The sequence below is a fragment of the Tympanuchus pallidicinctus genome, unplaced genomic scaffold, assembly GCF_026119805.1.
Source record: "Tympanuchus pallidicinctus isolate F22 unplaced genomic scaffold, pur_lepc_1.0 scaffold7, whole genome shotgun sequence".
NCBI classification, from domain to species: Eukaryota; Metazoa; Chordata; class Aves; order Galliformes; family Phasianidae; genus Tympanuchus; species Tympanuchus pallidicinctus.
The window spans coordinates 188,283-213,400 of NW_026294791.1; the positions used below are offsets into that span (position 1 = coordinate 188,283).

The 25,118-nt window shown below is 47.0% G+C and overlaps 1 protein-coding gene across 1 annotated transcript; it reads left to right on the plus strand.

Moving 5' to 3' along the window:
* The first annotated feature begins 80 nt into the window (after window positions 1-80).
* ERICH3 (glutamate rich 3) lies at window positions 81-24,833 on the plus strand. The gene is given in 20 exon segments (XM_052666827.1): window positions 81-808; window positions 811-872; window positions 5,229-5,322; window positions 6,144-6,269; window positions 6,706-6,741; window positions 7,266-7,337; window positions 9,071-9,199; window positions 9,818-9,901; window positions 10,339-10,497; window positions 10,951-11,169; window positions 11,571-11,751; window positions 13,090-13,276; window positions 14,873-15,162; window positions 17,652-17,870; window positions 19,988-20,491; window positions 21,258-21,395; window positions 21,521-21,589; window positions 22,570-24,044; window positions 24,047-24,070; window positions 24,486-24,833. Coding segments are annotated over 20 exon segments (4,449 nt in total). The 5' UTR covers window positions 81-484; the 3' UTR covers window positions 24,543-24,833.
* The last annotated feature ends 285 nt before the right edge of the window (window positions 24,834-25,118 follow it).

Sequence of the window (25,118 nt, forward strand, 5' to 3'; positions counted from 1 at the left end):
ATGGTGTTACGGTTCGTTTTACCTTTCAGTGGAATGATTCTCTAATGAGAATAGCCCTCATCTTTAAGGATGGGCTCTTCTGCTTCTCTGAGGAGAAATGACCCTGTCCTGAGCAGAGCCTTGTTTGCCCATGAAGGTTACCTGCTTTGTGGCATTTGGCTTGGACTCTTTTGGTGTCATTGCAGCACACAGCGGTGCAGTTCTCTGTGCAGGGTGACACCATTTTCTGAGCTGTGATTTCTCTGAACGGGCACTCATTTCTACTGCTATTTGTTTAATCTAAACTGAGAAAGTAGTTGGCAAAATCTTTTGGAGTGTCTGGTCGCATCTGCGCTCTGTTACTGAAGAAGTGTTAAGGCAGGAGAGGACCCCACGTCTGTGTCTTTAAGACTCCTGCTCAGATCGTAACGCTTTGTTTTAGTCTCAGTGGGAAGCTGGTGGGAGGCCACGCAGATACGGAGGTGCCAATGAACGCAGGTATTGTATGAACTTCGGGTCAACGCCTACCAGCAACAACCCGAAAGGAGCGCTGGGCAGGGCGTATCTGCGGCGTGGGTTTGGAGGGGCTGAGCGCAGCCCCTGGGGAAGGCGCAGAGAAAAGGAGCGCCTTCCTCGGGCTGCCGAGGCGCGGACAGCCGCCCGCTGCGAGAAACGGCTGCCAGAAACGGGAGGCCGCGCCGTGCCGGCCGCACGGGGGCGCTGTGGGGGGCGGCGCTGCTCCGCCGTTTGCCCCGCCCCGCAATCCCGTGTCCTGGCAACGGCGTGGGACGCGAGCGGCGGCGTCGGGCAGCACCGGGCAGCACCGGGCAGCACCGAGCAGCACCGAGCGCTGCCCCCGGAGCCGGCGCGGCCATGAGCGGCCCTCAGCCGGGGTGAGTGGGGCGGCGCGGGGCTGGACGCGGCAGGCGGTGTCCCGTCTCCTAGTCCGGCACGGCGCGGACGGAGGCGGGCTCCGTTCCTCCGCTCTCGTCGCTGCGGAGCTCTGCGCGGCGCCGCCCGCACGGCGGGGTCCGGGGGCGTTCGGTACGGCAGAGAACGGAGTGAGGATGCGATAAGGGAGCAGCGCGGGCTGCACGTCGGCACGGCGTTTGCAGGTCTGGCTGTGTTCCAGGCGCAGCATCTCTTCCGTGAGGAAGCACACGGAGCTCCGAATTGAAACACCGAGCGCCTTATCCCGGAGGGTTTTTCTGCGCTGCTTGCCGCAAAGGGCAGTCGTGCATTGCGGGCAGCGTCTGCTGTCGGTTCGGTTGCTGGGAAATGAGCACATTGCGTGCTCATAGCGCTCCCAGGGTCGCTGTCTGCACCCGCGGGCACTCGGTGCGGCGCTGGGGCCGATAGCAGCTCTCCCTGGCATGTGAAGCGTCTCTTCCTGCTGTGCTGCACCCTTCCAGCAGCTCCGCATCACAGCTGCACGCTGTGGGCTGGGGACAGAACCAGAAGTGAGAGCTCTTAGGCCGAGGAGCAGCTCCTGCTGCCCCCAGCTCTGTGCAGCACTGCTGTGCACCAGCTGAGCCGTCGGTGCGCTGTCTGATTACTCCTATTTCAGCCCGTGTCGTCTCTCTCCCTGCCGCTATGCGTGGCTGCACAGAACCTGGCTCCTCTCCGCCATCTTCCGCTGGCTGTTGAGGTCCCCAAAATACGAGAAAGACATCGAGGTTCTGGAGTGCATTGGAGGACAGTGAAGCTGTGAAGGAGCTGGAGCACAGAACTTTGGGGAGCAGCTGAGGGAACTGGGGTCATTCAGCTTGAAGCAGAGGAGGCTCAGGGGGCGCCTCGTTGCTCCCCACAGCTCCTGCAGGAGGTCAGGGCGAGATGGAGGTCAGCCTCTGCTCCCAGAGAACAACGACAGGATGGGAGGTGATGGCCTCACACTGTGCCAGAGGTCCTCCCTCTTGCTGCACTGAGCTATCAGCTGAATAAAACTGCACGCTTGCGATTTTGTGGCCTTGAAATAAAGCAATTAATTATTGTTAGAATCCAAAGCACCATCAGAACATCAAGTTATCTGCTGACCTCAGTAAGTTCTGGTTCAGCAGTTGTACTCTTGAATGGTTTCTCATAATTGAATGAGTAGTAGCTGATGTAAATGAATGCAGCAGCCCCATCTGTGCCTGGCGCTGCAGTTAGAAGGCTTTGTGCCCATAAGGTCGGTTGGTGACTGCTTGGGTGTGCGGCTTCCCTCTTGAAGGAGGGCTCCCAAGCATATTAATAACTGTTTACATGCATTAATAGTGATAGGACAAGGGGAATGGTTTTAAAGTGTGACAAGGGAGGTTTAGGTTGAATATTAGGAGGAAGTTTTTCCCCCAGAGGGTGGTGAGGCACTGGAACAGGTTGCCCAAGCAGGCTGTGGATGCCCCATCCCTGCAGGCATTCAAGGCCAGGCTGGATGTGGCTCTGGGCAGCCTGGGCTGCTGGTTGGCGACTTGCACACAGCAGGGGTTGGAGTGAGATGATCATTGTGGTCTTTTGCAACCCAGGCCATTCTGTGACTATGGTGATTGCAGGTGGTATGACCTGCATCCTAGCAAGGCACAGACCTCCTTGTGTGGAGGCGGAGGATTTTATTGGCTTTTCATCACCTTTTTGAAAGAGAGGAATCCAAACACATCCCAGTTACCTTTGGCATTCCCTTCACTTAGCTTAAGCCTGGGGGCACCAAAGCAAGGCATTCATGTAGGAAGCAGCAGTTTGTGTTCTGGATGTCTGTATGGCTTGCAGCTGGCAGAACTGTTCCTTGAGATGAGCTTGTACTCTTTAGTGACAGTCAGACCAGTCCCAGTGAGGATTCACAAAGTCCTCCCAGGACTTAATGCTCTCTGCAAAGCTGACGGCCTGTTTTGGGACTAGGAGGGAAGGCAGGCAGGCTGGGTGCTGAGGCAATCATCTCCCATACAAACCCTCTCCCTGTGCTGTGGGACACTGAACTTGCTGCTTGTGGCTGGCAGCCTGTGCTTCTGCATTGTGGATTTGTCTGTCTGAAAGTTTTTCTGTCTATATCCTCAACAGAAACCGTGTGCAGTGCAGTAGTTTATTAAAGTTAGGAATGCATCTCCATCAGAGTGAGAACTGCTGGTTGGACTGGAGAGGCAGTGAGCTGCAGCTGTAACATACAGCACAGGAGCTGTCTATGACTCTACCAATCAATAACTAAAGCTTTGATGCCACTTTAGATTATTTCTTTGGTAAGCAGCCACTAACTTACTTGCACTGTAAATAATTAACCCTGAATTTTTGCTACCTAAGTCCAGTGCAGGAGGCCTACTGAGATTTTGTCCTGCTGTCCCTGAATGGCCATCAAAGTCACTGTGCCGCACAGCAGTGGCTCTGAACACGGTGCATGGGGCTATGTAAGCTGATAAAAAACAGGTGCTGTTAATCAAACAACGGTGGCAGTGACAAAGCAAATCCTGTAGGTATAGGATTCTGAGCAGACGGGGCCTTGATCTGGGGAGCTGCAATGATCCATTGCGTGTTCTGTTTTGTGCTCTGTGGGTCTGCACAGCTGTGTGCTGCAGTGAACCCTCTGGGCAGGTTCAACTGCTGTGTGTTGGACTTTGGCACCTCAGTACATTTTTTAAATGGCAAAATAAACCTTGGTTCTTCTGGTGTCTGTGGCTCTGTTCTGCCAGTTAATTGGGATATTTGTTCTTGCCTTAAGGACACGTTGCTTTCATTAATGGGGAAAAAAGAATTGGCTCCAGTGACAGCAATTTATATCTCTGACTGAGTTGTGGAGGTGCTGCCAAGGCAGTGTCAGTGACATGGGCCCACGAGGGGCGCAGCCGAGGTGCTGCCAGTCCCCACTGGCCAGCAGTAAAGCTGCCTTGTGGCACAGACCAGGAGGGGCTGTGCAATGCATGCTGCTTCCATCGCGGCTCCTCCAGGGCCTCTGGGCACCCGCGGATAGCGTGTCTCCGTGTCTCTTCTGGTGGGCTGTCAGCCCAGGAAGGGGATCAGGGCTGGCCTCTGCAGGGGGAGAGCAGGGCTGTGCTCACTGAGCGCCAGGCTTTGCTCTGGGTTGGTCCAGTGACCTCCGAAGGTGCCTGCCAACTCTTCCCCTCTCCTTGAGGAAGCAGGAAGTTTTTTGTGTGTTAAGTTTTTGCTTTAGAAAGTTTGTTGTGGTCAGAGGGGAAGTGCCTTTTCACTGTCATGCAGCCTGTGAAACGTTAGATGGAAGGAACCAGGTGGATTGGGAAGGAGCGGGACTGGGGTTTCTCCTCAGCCTCCATATGCTGTCTGCAGGCGATGCCACAGGCAAACACTTGGTGACACTGGTGTGATCTGCAGTTCTGAATGCAAATGCAAGCAGTGAATGAAGAGAGTGATGCAGGACCCCTGCTACAGCACCGGTGTTTAGTCAGCATGCATAGAGGGGCACAGCACTGTTGGTATGAAGTTCAGCGTATTGTTGGTAGGCTGTTGGTGAGGTGAATGCCCTGTAAATCCATCATCTCCCTCAGACTGTTCTCTTGTTGCTGTTTCCTTTCTTGTGAATATTTCTGTGCATGGTAACGCAGCCTGGTGGTGGACATTTATTTATATTATCCCATTGAAATATAAGTACTAGAGGTACGGGGGCATTTAAATTTAAAGCCAAAAAAAGCTTGTTGTGTAATTAAAACAGTATTTCATCTGTGTACACAGATAACAAGTCAGTATAAATGCATTATATACATCTGATGTATAAATTTTATCAACGTAAATGGAGTTAGAATATTAAAAAAATGAAGCCTGCTGCCACACTGTTATTTGTCTTGCTTTGCAGGGGCTGAAATGAGGGAAGGTTGCGCTAAGAGCTATTTAAAAGCAGGCTAATTATGGAGCCTTCCATTTTTGCGTTCAACTCTCCTACATCAGGTTCACTTCTTAGAAGCTCTGATCTTTGCATTTAGTGCCACGTACCAGAATAAGGGCGGGGAGCTGGCTGATGTGCTTGGAGGAGGCAGCTGATGTGGGATTGTTGCTGGGGAGGCCTTCAGACGTGGGCTGTCTGAAACCTGTGCCTCAGTGCTGGCGCCCTGCTGGGCACCCAGCTGCTGTGTCCTACAGAAGCCCATTCCTGGTGTGTTCTTGGGGCACGAGGCGTTGCTTCTACGTAACCTAATGGGCTGTCTGACAGCACAGTGGGCATGAATCATCAGGCAGCATTTTGTTGGGTAATTGTAACCAGCAAAAAGTGACTCTGTCAAGGGGATTTCATGGCATCCGTGTTGATTTCATTTCAGGTTCCTCGCAACCTACAACAGCCTGACAGACAAACACCTGGCTGGGTATTTCAGCAATGCCCGGATAAGGAGGCATCTTCAGAGATCAAGACTGGTGAGACTGAAAAGTTTCCTTTTCTGTGAAAGAAAATAATTACGTTGTTAATTTTAATGTTGCAGCAGTCAAAATACTGATGTTCTCTTATTTACTTCTTAGAAGGATGAGTTGTCCTTGGAAAGAATTTGACCTGTGCCAAGCAGCCACAATGATGCTGTGCCAGATTGAAGCCCTGTGATTGTGCTTTGTCTCGGGCAGGATTGTTTAACTCAGGCATTTCCCACTGCACTGTTACCCAGTGTTGGTCAGCAGGATCCACAGGGTCGTGACTGGGGCTGTGGCGTATAGGGCTGAAAACAGAACGGCAAGGATCTGGGCGTAGCTGAGCTATGTGCTGAGCCCCATGTGCCGAAAGGTTGAAAGGCACTGGAAATGCTTGGACTCTCCTTGTTTAAATAGTATCAGAACTGTTCTTCAAGCGTTCAGGGGAAAACTGTAAGGTTTGGTAACTTTTAAACAATGTTTAAAAATCCTTGAGTGGATTTTTGTGCAGAGGCAGATGCAACCCTTACACAGTAGGAAGGCAAGTATTTAATCCCTCACTGCTGAGTTATGGGGGATAGCCCATGAAGAGTAAGGCTGAGCCTCAGCTGTTAGGAACTGTGACTACTTCTCTCCTGCTCTCTTCATTTGGCTGATTGGGTCCATGGTGAAACTGCAGTCCTGTGCTGGGAAGGTGAGCCCCAGCACCATGGCAGAAACAAGAGGTGATGGCTAATGGGTGAGAAAGTTGTGCTCCTGGGAAGCTGCACTCTGTTTAGAAAAGTTCATTTTGTCCTCCTCTTCTTTTTAGTTATGTTTTACATTTTTTATGGCAGATCTCAAAAAGTGGACGAATAATACCAGAGAAAGAATACCGACTGAATGCTCTGAGGAGGGATCACCAGAGATACGTTCAGGAGTGCCTGAGGAGGGCCGTATTTCTGAAGGTCCTTGACATGGAGGTATGCATTCACTGCTGGTGGGCAAGCCTTCTCAGGCACTTTTTACTGGCACTGGTGGCTGTTAACTCGTACTGGATTGTTTTCTGTAGCTGTGCCCTCACACTCCCATGAAAGGCTCTCCTTTGCTTGGAAAAAGGGCAGTTATTGTGCTTGGCATACCTCACGTGAAACCTCCGTTGGCCTTTAGTTCTTATGCTGTGCACTGCCTCAGCCTTGCTGCATTGGCTCACTGCTTTAACACCCTGTGGTGTTAAATAGGTGCAGGGTGTCTGAGATGGCTCTGTTTAATGTGGGGGATGAGCAATCTGTAGGAGAAAGTACTGTGCTGCTGCTGTAATCCAGGAGCACTTCCCTCTGGGAGTAAAGGATGGTGAGAAAGCAGCTGGAGCTCTCAGAGTAACTCAGGCCCTTATCTACTCATCTCCTTTTCCTACAAAGACGTAGGCACACGGTGACCACACAACACACCCTGGTAAGTGACTTCTCCAAAGAGCTCCTGCCATTTTGAGTGGAGATGAACAGAGATGCCATGTAACAAACACAAAGGCTGGAGCTGGAGAAGCGTGGAAAAGATAGCTTTAGTGATACACCTGAATCCTCCTATTTCTTCCTGTATGCAATGACAAAACTAGTTAAAATTAATAGATTATAAGATAATATCTACAGGACGAGTTTGTCTGATTTTTTTTTTCCAAGTCATAATAATTTAAATATAGTTATTTGTCTTATCTGAGTATGAAATTTGAGCACATCCCTGCTCTGTATCATGGACACAACTGATCCCTGCAGCTTTAAAATGCTCATTTGTTCCCTTACCAGTGTTAAGATACAGAGGTGCAATGCAAATGTACTGAATCACCAGTGGTTTAATAATAGGGTTCAGCAAGGGTAATGATGAGGGAGAGGGCAAGTGATAAGCAGAACAGAAACAAGTGTTCTTGTGTTGACACCTCATTATGTCTCTTAATGAGATTCCTCTTTCTCTTACATTGATAGCGTCATCATCAGCTGGAAATAAGAAGGAAACTTGAAAGTTCTGTAAGGAAGGAGAGGGTGCAGAAAACCAAGGTAAGACTTGAGTGCTACTGAATGCTGGTGGAATGTGACAGTTTTGCTGCGTTAAATAACAGCCATAATGAGTCAGGCCAGAGATTTATTGAAACAGGTGTCCTGCCTCTGTTGCTTATGGAATAAGTAAACAGGCAAGCAGGGGGTGATCCGGGTTACATCTTCTGCTCTGCAATTCAGAAACTTCCATGCTTGTGTCTGATTTCTTCTGAGTGTACTTCTGCAAAATTCTTGGTTGAGCAATTTAACAAACTGTGTGAAATAGTACTTCTTCCTTTGCATTTCTGCACAGTAACTCATTTACCTATTGTCTGATTATTCTATCCAATGCTTCACTGTTTGCAGTATGACAAAGTTAACAACTGCTCCCCTTTTCCAAGACATGGCTTTGCATGCCTTTCTAATATTCCTTCTCAGCGTTCCAAGCTGAAGAGCCTCAGTCTATTGAGTCTTTCACACACGAGGCTTCTTATTACTGTTAACATTTTTTTTAACCTTTTCTAGTTCTTTGTTTCTGTTTTGAAATGGCAAACCAGAACTGGATGAATAATTTAGGATAAGTGATGCAGCTCTTCCCTCTTAGTAATCCTAGACTCTGTCTACATTTGATTGCTGCTGAGCACTGAGCTCATGTTATCAGCTGTTGGCCTCTCCACGTGATGTTTACCAGAACCAGCGTGTAAGTAATGAAGAAAGGTTTGAGGTCTTCCCTTTGGTGTCATGTAGGTAAAGCTTGATTCTGTGGTTGTGACTGCCAGGCAAGTCCCACAGAAGTCAATGGTTCTTCTTTGCATGAAGTCACCTGGGTGCATATGGGAATATTTTTTTTCTCATTTTGGCTGAAATATCCTCAACATCTTATTTCTTTATAAGGAGCCTGCATACATTGAGAGGAATATATTGGGAAGATAGCTGTTTCTTTGAGCAGTGGAAAAATGATGTCAAATCTCTTAGAATTAAAGTAGTGCATTTATGAGTAATTAAGAAAAAAAAAAGGAAATTTACTTGAAAAATACTCATTATTCTGGTAACTGCAAAAACATAATTTACTGCCTGAACTGCTGCTAGAGAAATGGAAGCTGCATAATTCTACTGGGGAAAGAGTGTGATGAAAACATCCTGTTAAGGGATTCTGGATTGGAGTAAATTTGGAACATAAATGAAAGCTACTTTCAGTGAGCAATGTAAGGGAAATGCCTGTGGGTAAATGCTCTGCCGTGGTGCTACACTGGTATGCAAGGACCTGGTAGGAGTTAGCAGTAATTCAATTCTTACCTCAACTGGAATTGCCTGAGTAACCAGTCTGAAAGGAAAGGAATGGCAGATGCCAGAGAAAGGGAGACTGAGAGACACAGCTCTCTATTTCCAGAAGGGTGGTCAACCCGATGTGGTGCTTTGGAGAAGTAAAGGCAGGGAGGGGCAGTGGGGCAAGGAAGTAGTGGAAGCACTCAAAAGAGATCTTCAACCAAGCCGAGGCTGGGAGAGAAACATAAGGCTGGTGAATTGAATTTGGTTGTAGAGCCAATACAGAGAAATGAAATAGAGATGGGAACAAATCTTTTCCCTTATTCTCTCGCTCTCCCCTTCTCTTTATTTTATTTCTTTCCTTAGCAGATCTTCCACTGGGCCTAGGCAAGCCGACTGCCATCACCGTCCAGTGAAAGACAGACAGAAGCGAGCTCAAACGTGGCTGTTGGTTAGTACCTCAGACACATGCACTGTTGTTCTTCTAGATGGAGCGGCCCAGAAGGCCAGTGGAAGATGCTAACCCTGTGCACTCCCCACACCCACCGCTTGGCTCCAGAAATCCTTACGGACGCCATCCTTTAATGGCTGGAGAACCAGCTGCTCGTTCACAATTGGTGAGTTCCACCAAATACTTCATATGCTGCAATGCGAGCACACACAAACCAGTGTGCACATATACCTGTAACTTCTTTGCTTAATCTATGCCATCGACTGCCCTGATGGTTGCACACAAGATCCTCATCCTTCATTTGTGGCCGACTTCATGTTACATTACAGAGAAGTCTAGAGAAGCTGATGTTGCAGGAATGGCACATTAAAACATGTAAAAATATGTTTGCTTTGTGATAAATCTGTTTTAATCTTTCCTTTTTATCTGCCATGTTGCCCAAAGTTAAATATGTAAATATGTACATTAAATATCATCATCACATGGCTGTAGGCAAAGTCTACGTATGTTGTAAAGCCCTGACATCAGTGGAGGCCCTTTAGAAAAAGAAGCTGAAGAGGTGGAATAAGAGAACGCTCTTCCAGAAGGCTGCGCTTTGGAGCTCCGCTCAGAATCTCCCTACTCTGTTAACAGGCAAAGAAGAAATGTTAGTGCACTAAGGAAGTGCAATGATCCCAGAATCTAAGATCAAAGGCCAGATATACACTCCAGTTCTTACTGCTTTCAATAATGATATTTGGTGATATGTAGAACTGAATGACCTTCTCCTCCCCATCCCATACAGAGAGCTCCTGAGCCTATAGTTGATTATAGAGGTGGACATCCTTCTAATCAGCACAGATCCAAGGAGTTGGCCTTTTTAAAGACGGTAAGTGAATTTTTAATATGTTTTCTTAGATGTCAACATTTTACTTGATATTCTGGATGAAAGAAAAAACGCAAGAGAAATGCTGAGAATTGAACAAGGATGAGCATGCTTTCATTGTGCGTTTTCTCAGCGTTCATGCGTTCAAGTCACCAAAGCAGAGCATATTGCTGCAGCTCCTGTGAGTTCACTGCCTTTGTTTCAAGGCTGTACTGTGAATGAACAGGAACGGTTTTTGGACTCTTACTTAGAGATTCCTAAAGGGTTCTGGCTCTATAAGACCGAGAGGTACTAGAAAATTAAATTTCCTGAAGGTATCTGAGCACCACTCTTTGATGCTGATTACCTTCATTGGCACTGTATCTTTCTCCTGTATGGTGCTGTTCTGTATGGAAGCTATGCCCTGAGATATTCTAGCTGTTTTCTTTTTCCTCTTCTAGGCTTCTTCCCATCGACCAAATACAGCTCCAGGAAATATGCAGTACCCACTTCGACTTCAGCCGCTCCACAGCTGCGCTGCAGCAGGGGCTGTTCCAAGGAGTTCAGGCTCTAAACAAAAGTGCCACACACTTGAAAATTACCAGCAGTTTGCTAGTGGGGTGAGACCCTATTTCATTTGGAAAACAATACCTGTTAGGCACGGCTTTGTAGTACTGCCCAGTACTGTAGTTCCCAGAGCTGTACACTTACTGCTGGTGACGTGCCTGCCAAACAGTTAACAACAGCCTTGACTCAAACTCTCCTTTTTCACCCCCCCTCCCCAATAGTCAGGTTGTGCAGAGTTCTTTCTACTTGTGCTCAGGACATTTATCTGTGTGTGATGTTTTCAAGCAACTCACCTTGGTTTCTCCATTTGTGCCTGTTGCTTTTCAAATGGAAAAAGAAGGCGTTTGGCACAGAAAGGTTCTCACAGAACTTCTTGATGCTTGAAATTCTAAAAGTATGTATGTTACTAAATGCAAAGAGCAGTCAAACCACGGTTGGTTCAATTATGCTCAGTAGCTATTTTTGCATGGCCTTTTTAGCAGTTACATTTTTTGTTGTTGTTGTAGAGAGAGAGAAGTGGGCTAAGATTTATGAACTCAATGGAATATGCATCTGGGAAATCCCCATACCGACTCCCTGTCATTAACAACTATCTGATACCAGTGCCACCTCCTGCCCTGCAAAAAGGAGACAGGAGTGTAAAGGCAGTGAGAAATGGGACTTCCAGAAGGAGACGATTTCGTCCCACCACTGCACCAAATGGCTTAGAGCAACTTGTAGCCAAGGTAGGTTATTTCAGTCTACTTTTGTGTTCATGGGCAAGTATATTACCTTCCTAGCTGACATACTCAGAGCTTAAGCAAAATTTAGGAGTGTATGAAAGTTTCATATTTTACATTGGATCTTCAGCCAGCTTTGGCTCCTGGAAGTAAAGCTGTGGGAATACAGGATTGGATCATTAAATTTGGTTCCTTCAATCTCACACAATTCAATACAAAGGATTTTCAGTCCAAAATCTTTTATTGCCTTTCTGCAATAGAACTGTAAAACACTTTTCATCTTGAGCAGCTCAAGGCCTGTCTTAAAAAGCTGAAAGTCTCAGATGCAGGTGGCATGCACGTGATCTTTGTGTTCACCTTTATTATAGTTGAAAACTGAGTACATTTTTGTGTATTTTCTGCTGCAGAATTCTGGAGAACTCCCTAAGCCCTCATTACACAGCAATGCATTTGTTACCATGATCTTTCTGGGAAAAAGTGTGCATTTGTCTCACGATGATTCTGATTATAGAGATGAAATCAAAGTCTATCAGCAGCATTGTGGAGGAGAAAACCTTTGTGTCTACAAAGGCAAGCTGTTGGAAGGAGGTAAGGATAAAGATGGGAGGAGTTCATTTTGATACTGGCAACATCTTCTTTTTGGCTAAAACAATGATGTGATATTGAAGTGATTTCAGCTGAGCTCAGTCTTGATATGTGTGCATCCAGGGACTGTGCTCTGTACGCCTCTGAACTAAAACTGGATCTTCTGCTTCTCAGTTGAAGATGAGGTTACAATTCCTTTTTCAAATTGTCTTAGAATTATGATGTAAAGAGTTTAAAGAGCTAATTTAGCAAAATGCTGTAGCTTAGATTAATTTTGTATGGAGATGTATAGTTAATAAAATAGTTGTAGCAGTAAACAGTCCTTAAATCCAGGTTATCTTTTTCTGACTTGCTGCAATACATCAGTACATGTTTATTCCAGAAGGAAAACTAACTAGAAAGAGCCCAGTTCCCATCTCTTCTATGTGAATGCAACTCCATCAGTTTCTTTACAGTTGCTCATACTGGTCAATCTCATCAATATTCTGTTCTGGGAAGTTAGGAAGAGGGAATGACTGGGAGACTTTCACTGGTGAAGTAGAGAGTTATGTGCCTCATTCTAGCTCATGGAACTGGCCATGTCTGGATTTGTCTTTTCACTGAATAGGGGAACATTGTGCAGAGATCCGTGCACTTCAGCCTGTTCACTGGGGTTGTGGATACACAGCAGTGTGTCCATAGATCTGGCCCAAAGATATTTGTTGCAGCTTTGTCCCAGCCATACAAAAGGTGTCTTTTGTATGTGCTTTCATGGCTCTGAGACACATTTGCACCTCTTGGGGAACCTGACAGAGCAGTGTGACTTCCTCCCTACTGAGGTGTGCTCAGTTTGCTTTGAAAGGATGCTATGAGCTGTGGTTAAAGGCAGTACAGCCCAATCTCTCCTGGCATGCAACTGAGCAGCAGCATCAGTGCCCCTACCATTTAGATGCCTAGCAGTACCCTTACTGAGTGGACTGAAAAGACTGCAGAAATGATATCTTTCAGCTGCTTAGTGTTGCTTATCAGTAAGACCATGTTACTATAGGCCTGGAGCCACTAACATTGCAGTGGTACTGACCTAGAACCTGGACTGCACTCTGCAAGGAGCTACACTGCGATGAAGTTTTAGCTTGTTATGTTTGTGTCCATCTTCATAGTTCTGAGTTGGAAAGAGATAAGACTGCTGTGTTCAGAGGAGGGTAGGGTTTTACCAATTAATTTATAAAGCTGGGAATGAAAGAACTTGACCTGGAACAGCTGGTTGCTCTGGCAACGATGCAGATGGAGCCCAACAAATGCAGTGGGCTGACAGTAAAGCACAAACTTATTCTTTGACCTCTCTCCTTTCCATGGTTTCAGAGACATTTCAGTTCGTCTCCAAGAGGCACCGTGGTTTCCCATTCAGTCTCACCTTTTTTCTCAATGGGATGCAAGTGGACAGGTTGAGCTCTTGCTGCGAGTACAGACATCAGAAGCGTTCCAGGCTTGGAGGCAGACATGGATACTTTGGATTTCTCAATGTGGAGGGAGCATCTCCTTGCTATAGGTGCGGAGACAAATGTCCTTTTTCATAAAGTGTTACAAGCTCAGTTTTTAGAGTGTTGTTTCCTTGTTATTAATCTTCCTGGTGTACCACAGCTCTGTAGAGCCTGGTTGGTTTCTGAACACCTCTAGGAAAGTGCATAACTGAGCTTTTACCCTTCAAAGGCCTATATTCAAGGATTTTGTAGTGGAAATGATAAGTCATGGCCTGAAATGATAATTGAGCACCTGGTGGGAAGGCAGGGCCAACCCAGGGGGGCTCAGGTGCACGTAGTGCAATGCAATGCACCTGAGTGACTGGAAGGGCTGGAGCCAGGATCCACCTCTTCCCAGACCTCATTTAAGGGTTGGCAGTGGAGGTGAGGGTATCTTGCTGGAGATCCCTGCCTACCTGAGGCCTTCCAATGGTAAGCAGCTTTTTTCTTTTGTTTCTGTATCCATGGCTGCTTTTGAGCTTGTTCTCATTTGCTGCAGCCTAGGATTGTGCTGCTCTGCTATTATTGCTGTATTTTCTATCACATTATAGTATTAGAGTTGTCATCCAAATCTGCTGATTTTCTGCTGCCTCTTCAAATACACTGTGAAGTATTCATGGCAGTGGGCGATGTTTGCATCGTAGCACTCATCTATCAGCTTGCCAGGGGGCCATCAGTGATTCACCAGGAGGAGCAGTGGCGGTGCAATATAAGTGTGCTACCTGTGTGTTTCTGATAGTATCTGTGGGGAATAATCTAGCACTGTTTAGTAAACTGTAGTTTTCGGGATTTTCTTTGTGATAGTGGAAAAAATGTATGTTTCATTTTTAAACAACGCTGCCTCTAAGGTGGGATTCTGCTGAAATACTACTGGCTGCTGAATATAAGAGTATTGAATATGAATTTTGATTATTTTCATGAGCCTCCTAACCATAAAATAGAGGGTCTGCCATTCATTTTCTTTATGCTAGAAGAGCAGTCTTAATGTGTTGCTCCAAGTGCTTTGTGTTCTAGCAGTTTGGGTTTCTGTTAGACAGGAAAAACAGAACAGATATTTAAAATAATCTAGATTGGGTCTCCTTCGCCTACAATTATTTTAATTTGTCTGCAGAGTGAAAAGTGTCATCACTGTAGAAGCCAGGTTATCATGTTATTTGGTGTTAAAGCAGAATCTGGATCCAACACACTTGGAGCTTCTCTCCGGTCTCAGTAATTATATCTGTGCAGATCATGCTTGGTGCAACTTGAATTAATCAAGAATGGCCAGGGTTGGAAAAGACCTTAAACATCACATAATTTCAACATCCCTGCAGCGGGCAGGGTTGCCAACTGCTAGACTGATGTTCACTTCTGATAATCTTGATTTGTTTATAATTCAATTGCGGGGATGGCCTTACTGTCCTTGAAGGCAGACCTGTGTCTGTGGAGCATGTGAGGATTTCAGAGTGTTCCTCAGAGCTGTCTGTATCCTTGTCTGAGAGGTGAAGTGGAGGCAGATATGTACCTGATTTCACATCTAGTAATGAGATGAATAGCCCACTGTCTGCTCTTTTTGCACTGTGCACTGACAGAATGTCACATTTCCCAATACTCCTTGTATTGATTTTTGTTGTTTGTTTTTGTAGATGCATTGTTGCAATGGGTCTGGACAAAAAGCCGTTCCCTCCCAAGAGGGAGATGGAGGAGGACTGTGAGGGAAAGCAAGTGGGTTCCTGGAAAGATGGAGTTCACAGTGAGCCAAGTGGTAGCAGCACTGATCAGAAATCAAGCAAAGAGTCGGTGCTAGTCATCTTACCAAGTCACGAAGCAGATGTGGAAACCGTTGAGGACAAAATGGAGACTGGACAGGATTACGAAAGAGAAGAAGGGACAAAACTACCCAATTGTGAGGCTGAAGATAGTCAGGAAGATACTGGTAAAAATGGTACAGTATTCCAAAACACAAGTGTGAGATGAAATCTAGAAGAGGCTGATTCTGGAGAAAGTATAGGATTGTGGGCTCCCAGCTTCACCTGAAGAGCATACCTCACATGTGAGGAATGTGCTGGGGGTGGGTCAGTGGGCAATAACTGTATGTGGGCAATAAACTAAGCAGGGGTCCTTTCATCCAAGTAATGGAATGAGAGGCTTTTGCAAGAGCCAAGGAAGCAAGTCAGGCAATTCAGCAAGGCTGAAACAAGAGCCTGAGGTAGATGGGAAAAGAGCAGGAGGGCGAGGGACAGTGAAGGGACAGCAGTGGAGACAGAATGGCAGCAGGTGGAGAAGAGCAGGAAGAAGAAATGAGGCTGTGTGGGAGTAGGGATCCAGTGGGTCTGAAACAGGACATCAGCGTGAGATGAATGCAGAGATGGTGACAGCTGGGGTGGGAGGTGGAGGACTGCCTGCCTCCTGATGCTACGTGGTGGGGAGGGAGGTGGGAGAGATGTGCAGCAGCAAAATGTCAGCAAGATTGAGAACCTGGTGAAATACTTTGGTCTGCTCTCTTACCTGTTGCCAGTGGCAGTGAGATGCTTTGTTCACCTCTTTGTTCACCTTTCCAGTCTCTTCTCCACTACGCTTCCCCAGGGCAGTGGGCATGTAGCCTAGATGTTGGAGCTCAGAGAGTGTTTGGGCACTGCTCCCAGGTGTAGGCTTTGGATTCTGTGTGGTGCTGTGTGGAGCCAGGAATTGGGCTTGATGATCTTTGTGGGTCCCTGCCAACTTGGGTTGCTCTGTGATTCTGTGCCTGCGCCAGCTCACTTTCTGGCTGTCTGTGATACTGGGACGGTTGTCCTTTCCCGAGTGCTCCCACCACCAGATGTGGCTGCCTGATTGTGCCCCTTTTGTTCGAGTCCCACTTGGTTTCTGTTGATTGGAATTTAAAAGAAAGGAGCAGAGAGCATCTGCTCTTGCTGTAATTCTCCCTAAGGGCCGTTTCATATGTCAGGCGAAGATGACATCTGCAATATGAAAATGACTTCATACTGAGAACAAACCAGTGCCACTACGCAGTCTGCTTTGTCTTTGGTTGGCATACACCAGCGGTGTACCCAGCTGCCTCGGAAGGAAGGGACAGATATCTCCACCTGTTCTTTCACTACACCTCAGTATAAAGCCTTTTTTTGGAGTATGTCTTACTTGGAGAGAGGCTTTCATTCCTACTTCCTATTCCTTTTTTGCTTTCATGATTTTTGCACAGCATCCTCATTATTCCCGGTGGATGTTTTTGTGGTTAATCAGGCTGTTTCCTTTTGTTAGGCACATTCCTGAGATACCAAAGGCCTTACTTCTAGCAATGCTGTTGGAATCTGTCAATTTTACAGTACAGAAAATAAATCTACCTATTCCCTTAATCCTCTTTGTCCGGATAATTGTTTATTTGCTTAATTGCTTTTGCATCAGATATTCTTCACCTCTGTCTTTGGTATCCAGTCACTTCAGGACTTTAAAAGTACTGGTGAAAAGAGAAAGTGGTGAGCAGTTATGGTGAAAGGTGAGAAATGATGGCCTGAGGGGCAGCTGGTGTGTCAGCAGTGGCTGCTGTTCTACACAATGCAGATGTGTTGCCTCTGCTGTGCCGTGAGCTGGTGCTGGCAGCAAACCTGCTGAGTTGTCAGTGGTAATCCTGGCTTTGCTGTGCATTCCAGTGCCTGGGATGTTAAATAGTGCAGCCTTGTCTGGAAAGGAAAGCGTGCTCTAATGTATATGCATAAAGAGAATTCTTGCCTATAGATCTGAACAGAGTTATCTGTCACATGTTACAAGTTGTTGGGCCAGCAGGCTGGGATGAAGGCCAGACCCTGTTGATATAAAAATGGCAATTCTGCTGTAAGCTTCATTTTTCACCAAGATTTTCACCTGGGAACTGAATGAACATATTGGAGAAGTGTGAAAATAGAATGTTCTTCTGCAGCACCCTTTAGCTGGGTTTGATTAATTCACTTTGTAAGTCACTTCTCTGTTAATTAGCCATGTCAATCCACGTTTATCTTATTTCCCAATTACTGTATATCACCTTTCTGTGCTTTTCTCTGCTACTTCTATATTTTTTTCATTGCAACAAGGTTTTCTCCTGTAATAAGAGACTGTCTTGCATTTTATTTCTGAGTTTGCCTAACTCTTCTAGTCTCCTCAGTGGCTAATGTTTTTTTAATTTGTTTTTAGTGTATTGATTATACTTGTTACATCATTCTGTAGCTTTATTGCATTTTTACTACTCTACCTATGAAGAACTTGATGCTTTTCTATGATATTGTACTCTTGCAATTCCTGTCTATGGTCTTAGATTATCTCATGTTTTCTAAAAGGAGTGAGTAAGCACAAAGGGAAAAGAAAATGAATGTAGTTAACCTCCATCTGCTGAAAAAGAACTTCAAGAGTTGTGAATTCCATCTGCAGTTTCATAGTGTGGCTCTTTTATTTTAGAGTGTGATGAAGATTTTGAAGCAGATGAAGTTAATGAAGAAGGACAGACTGGTGATCAAAGGAATGGAATGTCAAAGTCATCCGCAGATGATGAAAAACATGATTTAGACTATGAAGAGGAGAGTAAAGACGCGTCACAGAAGGCACTGCAGGCCTCTGACAGTGAGAAAGATGAGAGTGATGGGCGTTCTGACAGTACCTCAGAGAATGGCAAACCAGGTCAGCTTTTTATGTAATGAGGCTCACAGGCGTTGACCTGTGCTTGTTTTACATGTTGTGTACGTTCAGCAGTGTGTATTGAATCTGTGTGGAAAGATTATGTAACTGAGTTGGTGCTGAACTGGTAGAAGATGGCTGTCTTGTCTGTTCTTATTGATTCTACCATCTGTCACTGAACCGCAGCCAAATCTGTGGGGCGCTGTGAGTGTGTGCAGCTCACTGCAGACACTGCTGAAATGTTTAGTGAGGGAAGTGGAGGTGGTGCCAGTCAACAGATTAGCCCTAAATGCTGTGGGCAAACACGTAGTGATCGCAGGCATCCCTGAAGCCGTGACCATTACACCTTCTAAGATGAAAAGTGCACGTTTTCAAAAGTCACCTGGACGCCTGAAATAACGCCTTTTAGATTTGAGAACTGCTCTCTTCAATGACTGAATAATTGGAACCTCGGCTTTATACCCTGCTACATCATTGCCACTATCCTGCTTTGGAGAGGGAAACGCCATCACCTCTGCTTTCTGTGCTGCAGGCAGAGCTTAGGCTCTGTGTGTTTGAGGGTTATAGAATGGCAGCATGGTGGGGGTGGAAGGACTCTCACGGCCCCCCCGGCTCACCCCTGCCATGGGCTGGGTGCTGTCACCAGCTCAGGCTGCCCAGGGCCCATCCATGGCCTCAGGTACCTCCAGAGCACTCTAGTTCAAGTCTGGCAGTGGCTAAGAGCGAGTCGGTGTGATGTGCTGTGGTTCTTGATCCAGGTGTAGGCACAGAGGTGTGCAGTGAGGTGTTCTAGACATTATTATTACTAATTCAGAAAGACTAAGTTATCCCAGAATATATAGTTAGCGTATATATATCTACATTAGCAAATATTTTATATTTTATTTATATATCTTAGCATATATATATATTAGCATACATATGTAAATAGCATTTTCTATTATTCAGTTTTTTTAATCAGCCCCTGTGAAGTCTGATGTTTTACCTGTCTGCCTTCATCTTTCCTGGCCGCGCATCTTCACAGAGAAGCAAAACTCTCTGGCAGTTTCTCATTTGTTAGACAAACAGTACAAGAATTCCATTCACCACATGGTGAATAAGCAAAAGTGAACTTTCTCTTCCTTGTGGCATGGCAGTTTATTTCTCTCAATTTCTCCTCTATGGCTTCGTGTGATCCTGAGCTGATCTATGTGCCTCTAGCTTGTCATGGTGTGCTATGACTTCTCCATTTACTGCTTTTTTAAAACAGTAATTCATTTATATTCCTTTCATTTGCCAGTCCTAATGTGCGAGCTCTTTTCTCAAGTTAAATGTAAATATCACTTTTGTGTTTTTGAGATGAAATAAAAATGATGCAGATGCTCGTGGAAGATATTGCAGGTTGGAGACAAATCCAGTCTTTTTGTATGAAGTTTAATACCCGACGTAAACTCAGATGCTTAAAGGAGTAAGAAATGAACAAGAATTCGGTGCTGCTTCCCCAGTGGATTTTCCTACCACTGCAAATAACTGGTCTGTTTTGCTTAGTGAGCCTAAGAGGCTTTTTCTTCTTTGAGTTTGACTAATTGCTTCTTGAATCTGTGTGAACTTTGGACGCTGGCAATGCCCAACAGAGCAACAAGCTCTACTGTACAGCTAAATGTTAATGGGTAATTAGCAGTGTTTGTTTTCCTGAACAATTACATCTATGAATTTCACATGGTGTCCATGTGTATTAGGGGATGCAGTGATCCTCATTTCCAGTTCTACTTGAGTGCTGTATGTGACTGCACTGAAGGACCGTTGCAATTGTTGAAACCTTTTATCAAACTGCACTCAAGAAACTTTTCTAAAATCTTTTGAAATTGTACTTACAGGGGTTTTTGGAAGTGTATTTCCGTGTGGTTGATGTTGCTACCTATGTTCATTTCCATTATCAGAAAGAGAGCGATGTAGCATGGCTTTGATTTTAACACTAATACATTTGGACAGTGCTCTTCTATTACTGTTACTGGAATTTTGTCTGTATATCCTGAGATGGCTTAATTCAGAGGTTCACATCAGACACTCGTCAGTCTGTGCCCAGTGAATGCAAGTGGTCTTTAGTAACAAATACTAAATTTGTGTTTTGCTATTTCTAGACAGGAGCTCTGCACCCTCTCTGTCATCCACCAGCACTCAGTATAGCAGTGAAGATGAGTCTGATACTGAGAAGATGAAGGAAAATGTTACAGGCAAAGAGGAGCGTGATATCAAAGAAGCATCTGATGACACAGCATGTGCACAATATGGAAATGAGAGTGGGGAAAATAAACTGTTCAGAACAGAGGACAGTCAGAAAACTTTCTCTTTGGAAGAGGAAGGAATGGATGAAGCAGAAACGACAAAAACAGAAGCTCTGACATCACGGGAAAATACTGAAGCTTTTCATGAAAACATACTGGAGATACAGCATCAAAGTCCTGATGTTACTGGGGAAATGAAACAGGCTGGGTCAGTGGAAAGTAGCATAAGGGGAGAAGAGGAGAAGAAAGCAAACAACAGAAGGGACAGTGGGGAGAAAAATGTTTCAGTGCCTGTGGAAAAAAATGTGATGGAAGTGAAGGATGGAAATGAAGAGTGTCCTCAGAGTGATGAAGGAGGTGGTGAGTACAGTCCCTGTGCAGAACTGTGTTGTGATCAGTGCATGCGAGTGTTGCTGTATTTGCCTGTGTGTCATGCTCAAGCACTGTCATAGTCAGCATGGAGGATCAGTTGCTGGACTGTTTTCCAGCTGCTACAACACTGTATTTCTGTGTGATAAACAACCAGAAGGTACCCTTGTATCCCTTCACAGCTTCCTTGCCTCTCTTTGGGCACCATCCAGGGCCTTTACATCTCCCTTGCAGTGAAGGGCTGACTGTGAAGCATCACATCCACTGCAAGTATAGGGCAGAGGGTAACTTCCCAACCTACCTGTAGATAAGTAGAGGACTTGAGTCACATGTCTTAGTTTGAGGAAGTGAGGAATCATCAGAAATGTAGTTGGCAGCTTAAAATAGAGAAGCACATTTTTTAAAGAAAAGCAGTTATGGAACAACTACAATTTTGTGTCCCTTAGTCAGTGTTGTTGCTTGTTTTGAATCCCTCCACCCTCACAGAAGCATCCTGCAGGTCTGTGAATGTGCTGTGGAAGATGGCTGATTAACGTCTCAGTAGGTGCTCCTGCATGAATTTGTCCCCCTGCTCTCAACCCCTCCCTTTTTTCTAATGGTTGTTTCTGTTTGATGTTAATCTAAAAAGAAGATCCTGGTGCCAGTCACTCTGCAGTAACCCCGCATACCTCCAGTCAGGCTGCAAGAACTGAAGGACTTTGTCCTTCCTGCTTTCTGATGGTTTTTCTTCCTTGCTTCTTCTGTGATTTTGTGCTAGTTTCTGAAGATGATAGATCAGCACAGGAGGAGATAACAGAGGCAATGGGAAATGACCATCATGTGAATTTTGACCATGAATGTAGTGATTCTCGTGTGGATGAGGAAGTAGAGAATGCAGAGAGTGATCCCAGTGAAGGTGAGGCTGCAGGTCAGGGGCATGGATGGAATCTTATTAAGCTGAAGTCTTTCTATAGACGTGTTGGCCTTTTCACTTTGCTTTCTGGGCTTTCAAGTCCTCCTTTGTGCTCTTTTCTTTTTCAGCTTGCGTGACCGGCCGGCTCCAGCAGCCACGTGTAACTGATGTGCTCTCAGCAGTTACAGTGACCCAGGGTAAGGAATCCAGGCCATGTAAACACCACGTGAAAACAGCTGAGGGGGGACAGGGATCACTTAGTGAGTTTCCCTTCCTTCCTACTGGTATGGGTCCTTCTGGAGAAGGCAGGTGTCAAGGCAGGTGGCATAGGGCTGCTTACATGGGTTGTGAACAACAGAATAGGAATGAGACTGAACTCCAGACCTGACCTCATGAGACCAAGATGGGATTCTGTGGCATGTGCAATTGCCCGAGCAGAAAGCAATTGTGGAGTGCAGCAGTAGTGCAGGAAAGTGAAGTGAGTCTGACAGGGAGAAATGATGTGGGACAAGACAGCCTTTTCCTGGTTTGAGGAAGGGTGGCACAGGAGAGGCAGAGCTCCTGCTCCCTTCAGTGGCACAAAACATTCAGTTCTTTAAAGAACCAGAGCATGCTGTGTTTGTGCAAAGCATGGCTGTGACACAGCTGGGTGTATCACTCAGGGATGGGTCCTGGAACCACTGAAATGAGGGAGCACTGCTTTAGATTCCCAGAGATGAGTGAAGGCCCTTGGTTATCCCCAGTGTAATTAGGGAGTCTGTGGGAAGCAGTTACCCATTGCACACAAGCACCTGAGTATTTTCCTTCATATTTATGCACATTTTACATGAACAATTAACTGCCTGTTTGTGAATTTCTGAATGTTACTGTCATGCTTGTAGGTATGTTGTGTACATCCCTGCAGACAGCGACTGGGGAGAGAGGCAGGAAGGGCAGAACAGGCAGAGCAGGACATGATGCATCAGTGTTTCTGCTTACGTTGATTGTGCCCAATGCCTGCATGGCAGCACCAGCAGCCTGGTCACAGCGCAGGTGCAGGAGGAGAAACAGCATCTCAGCCTCCTTGGCACTGTGCTGCTGCCCCCTCACTGCTTGTTAGAAATCAGTCTCTGAGAGTAAACCTGTAAAACAGCCTCGCCATTGACAGCTCACAATGAAAAAACGCTCTGTCTTTCAGCAGCAGCTGGTGGAGCTGACCTGGCAGACAAAACAGGAGCACCCAGCACGCAGTCAGAAGCAGTGGAAGTGGCACATGTGGGGAAAGACCATGGGGAGGATGGAGGGCATGCTGGCACTGACTGTGGTGGGCACACAGCAGCACGGGCAGGAGAGCTGCAGCCTGAGGAAGAGGAAGCAGCCGTAGCCCCTGAGAGGCATTTGCTTGTGGATGAGTTGGCACCTGCCAGGGGTGCAATGACAGAAGGTGATGCTGAGGAGAGGGAACCAGGGAAGGGGACAGAGCCAGGTGCGGAGGTTGAGGATCAGGATGCTCCCACAGGTGCAGGGGAGAATATGGGGCCATGGAGGGACCTAGCAGGTGAGGAAGAGGAGCAGGTGGGCATGGGGGCAATGTTGGGTGTGGGAGGGTCCAGGGGGACCACTGGAGAAGAGAGGGCTGTGGATGAGGCCTCTGAGGAGCAGAGGGTGGGGGGAACAGCAGTGCCTGTTTTGGGGGGAATGATGCCTGAGGGACAGGGGGCTGCAGGGGATGCAGACCTGGCAGAAGGGATTCCTGAGGTGGGTGACCTTGCAGCAGTGTGGGCCACAGAAAAAGCTGCTTTTGAAGGGCAGAAGACTGTGGAAGAAGCTGGGGCTCTCCCAGGAACATCAGAGAATACAGAATTTTGCACTGGAAAGGAAGAGATCCTAAAGCCAAATGAGTTTTCTCAGCTGCAAGTCTCAGAGGAAGAGCAGGTGGAAATGGATGCCCTTGGGACAGCAACATTTGAGCCTGACAGACCTCCAGAGGAGGAAAGCAGCTCTCAATCAAGGGCAGAGGACATGGAGGAGCCCAAGGACTCAGGCAGAGACCCTGCATTACACACTGTACCTGGGCGAGAAGTTGGGGAGGATGCTGGAAGGGACTCTGCCAGTGGAGGGTCAACTCCATTGGAGCAGACAGCAACAGCAGGAGATGAGGAGGGCTCAGCAATAGTGCTTTTGAGTGGAAGCCTCCCTTTGGGCAGTGCTGCAAAGACAGACAGAGCAATGGAAAAAAAATCTGATGGGGTGGTGATGGGAGTGTCTGGAGAGAGAGCCAGAGCTGAGTCAGAAGATGAAGAGGTGAGAGGGGGAGCAGCAGGGCCACAAGAGCAAGTGGCCATGGGGCAGGGACTGCTGGAGTGTGGTACAGGTGGGGAGCAGGCAGTGCTGGGAGAGGGGAGGCCTCCAGGCCAGGGTGTGATGGGGTGCGAGGCCCTGGAGGCAGCACAGGGAACCCAGGGCAGAGGCTGCCTGGGACTGTGGGGGCAGCAGCCTGCAGTGCCTGCATCGGGGGCAGCACCGGAGGACACAGTGCCAGCAGGAGTGCAGATTGAAGGGAAGCTGCCAGAGCTGGGCCTTGGAGAAAGTACCCAGAGGAAAGAGATGGAGGCTGTGTTGGAAGGAACTGTGGGCTGCTCTGATGCACAGGAACAGAGGATTGGGAGTCCTGAACAAGGGAGCATGGCCACAGTGAGGTGAGTGCTGCCTGGGCCCTGCTGGTACCTTCCTTGTGGGGCTGGTGGGAGCAGAATGTCATGCTGTGCTGCTGCCCTGTTTGCTGTGCTCCCCTTAAGTACCTGCCCGTGGTAGCTGGGGCGTGGGGGTGAGAGATGCTTCTGCATAGCAGCTTCTGCATGCTGGTGCCCAGGGCACACTCTGCCTGGTGCTGCTGGGGCTCGTGTCTGCCTGTCCCCTCACACTCTGGCAGCTCTGTTCTGCCCCGTGCTGCTATAGAGCAGAGCCATCCCTGTGAGCCCCATGCTGTGGGTCAGCATGCAAACTGCTTCCCAGGTCACTCTGGCAGCTAATGGGAGGGAATGTGAGACAGCAGTGTACTCGTTCATCAGTGTAAGGCATTTTCAGTGAAGCCAAACATCATTTTGTTGCTAGGATGTAAATCTGGATGCTGTTGTCATACCCCAGGACAAGGAAGAAACTATCCTCTGAGCCTTTTCTTCAGTCCCTCAGTGCTCCTTCCCACAGCGTTCACACCGACCATTGATCTGTGCCCTGTGGATGTTCTATATTACTCACAGTACCTCGGCCATCGCTCACACACCACAGCAGCTCTGCAGTGTGTAAGTCCATAACTACCAGCACTGTGCCGCAGTTGCCACTCTTGGATTCTCTGAAGCATGGAGCAGTATTGCACTGAGTGTCCCCTCCTGCCTGCCCCCTGTGCTACTGCAGGCCTGTGGATGTGTGTTTGACAGTACACGTGCTTGGCTTTATCTCCTCTCTGTGCGTTTGTCTGTCTGTTATTTGGCTTTTTAAACTACAAGCGCCTCACTGTGAAGTGGGGCTGTGACCTCACTGGTGTGTGCACACATGCAGAAATGTTTCCAGTGCTCATGCAATGAGCTGGGTTTCACGGGTTGGGATTTTCAGTGATTTGTGTGCACAGTTGCACAAAGGGAGCATCGTGGCTGCTCTGCTGCCTGCAGCCCCCCTTGGCTCACACCCTTGGCCCCAGATCTGCCTGCTGTGCTGGGGCTCCAGCAGGACAGGCCAGGTGTGGGTACC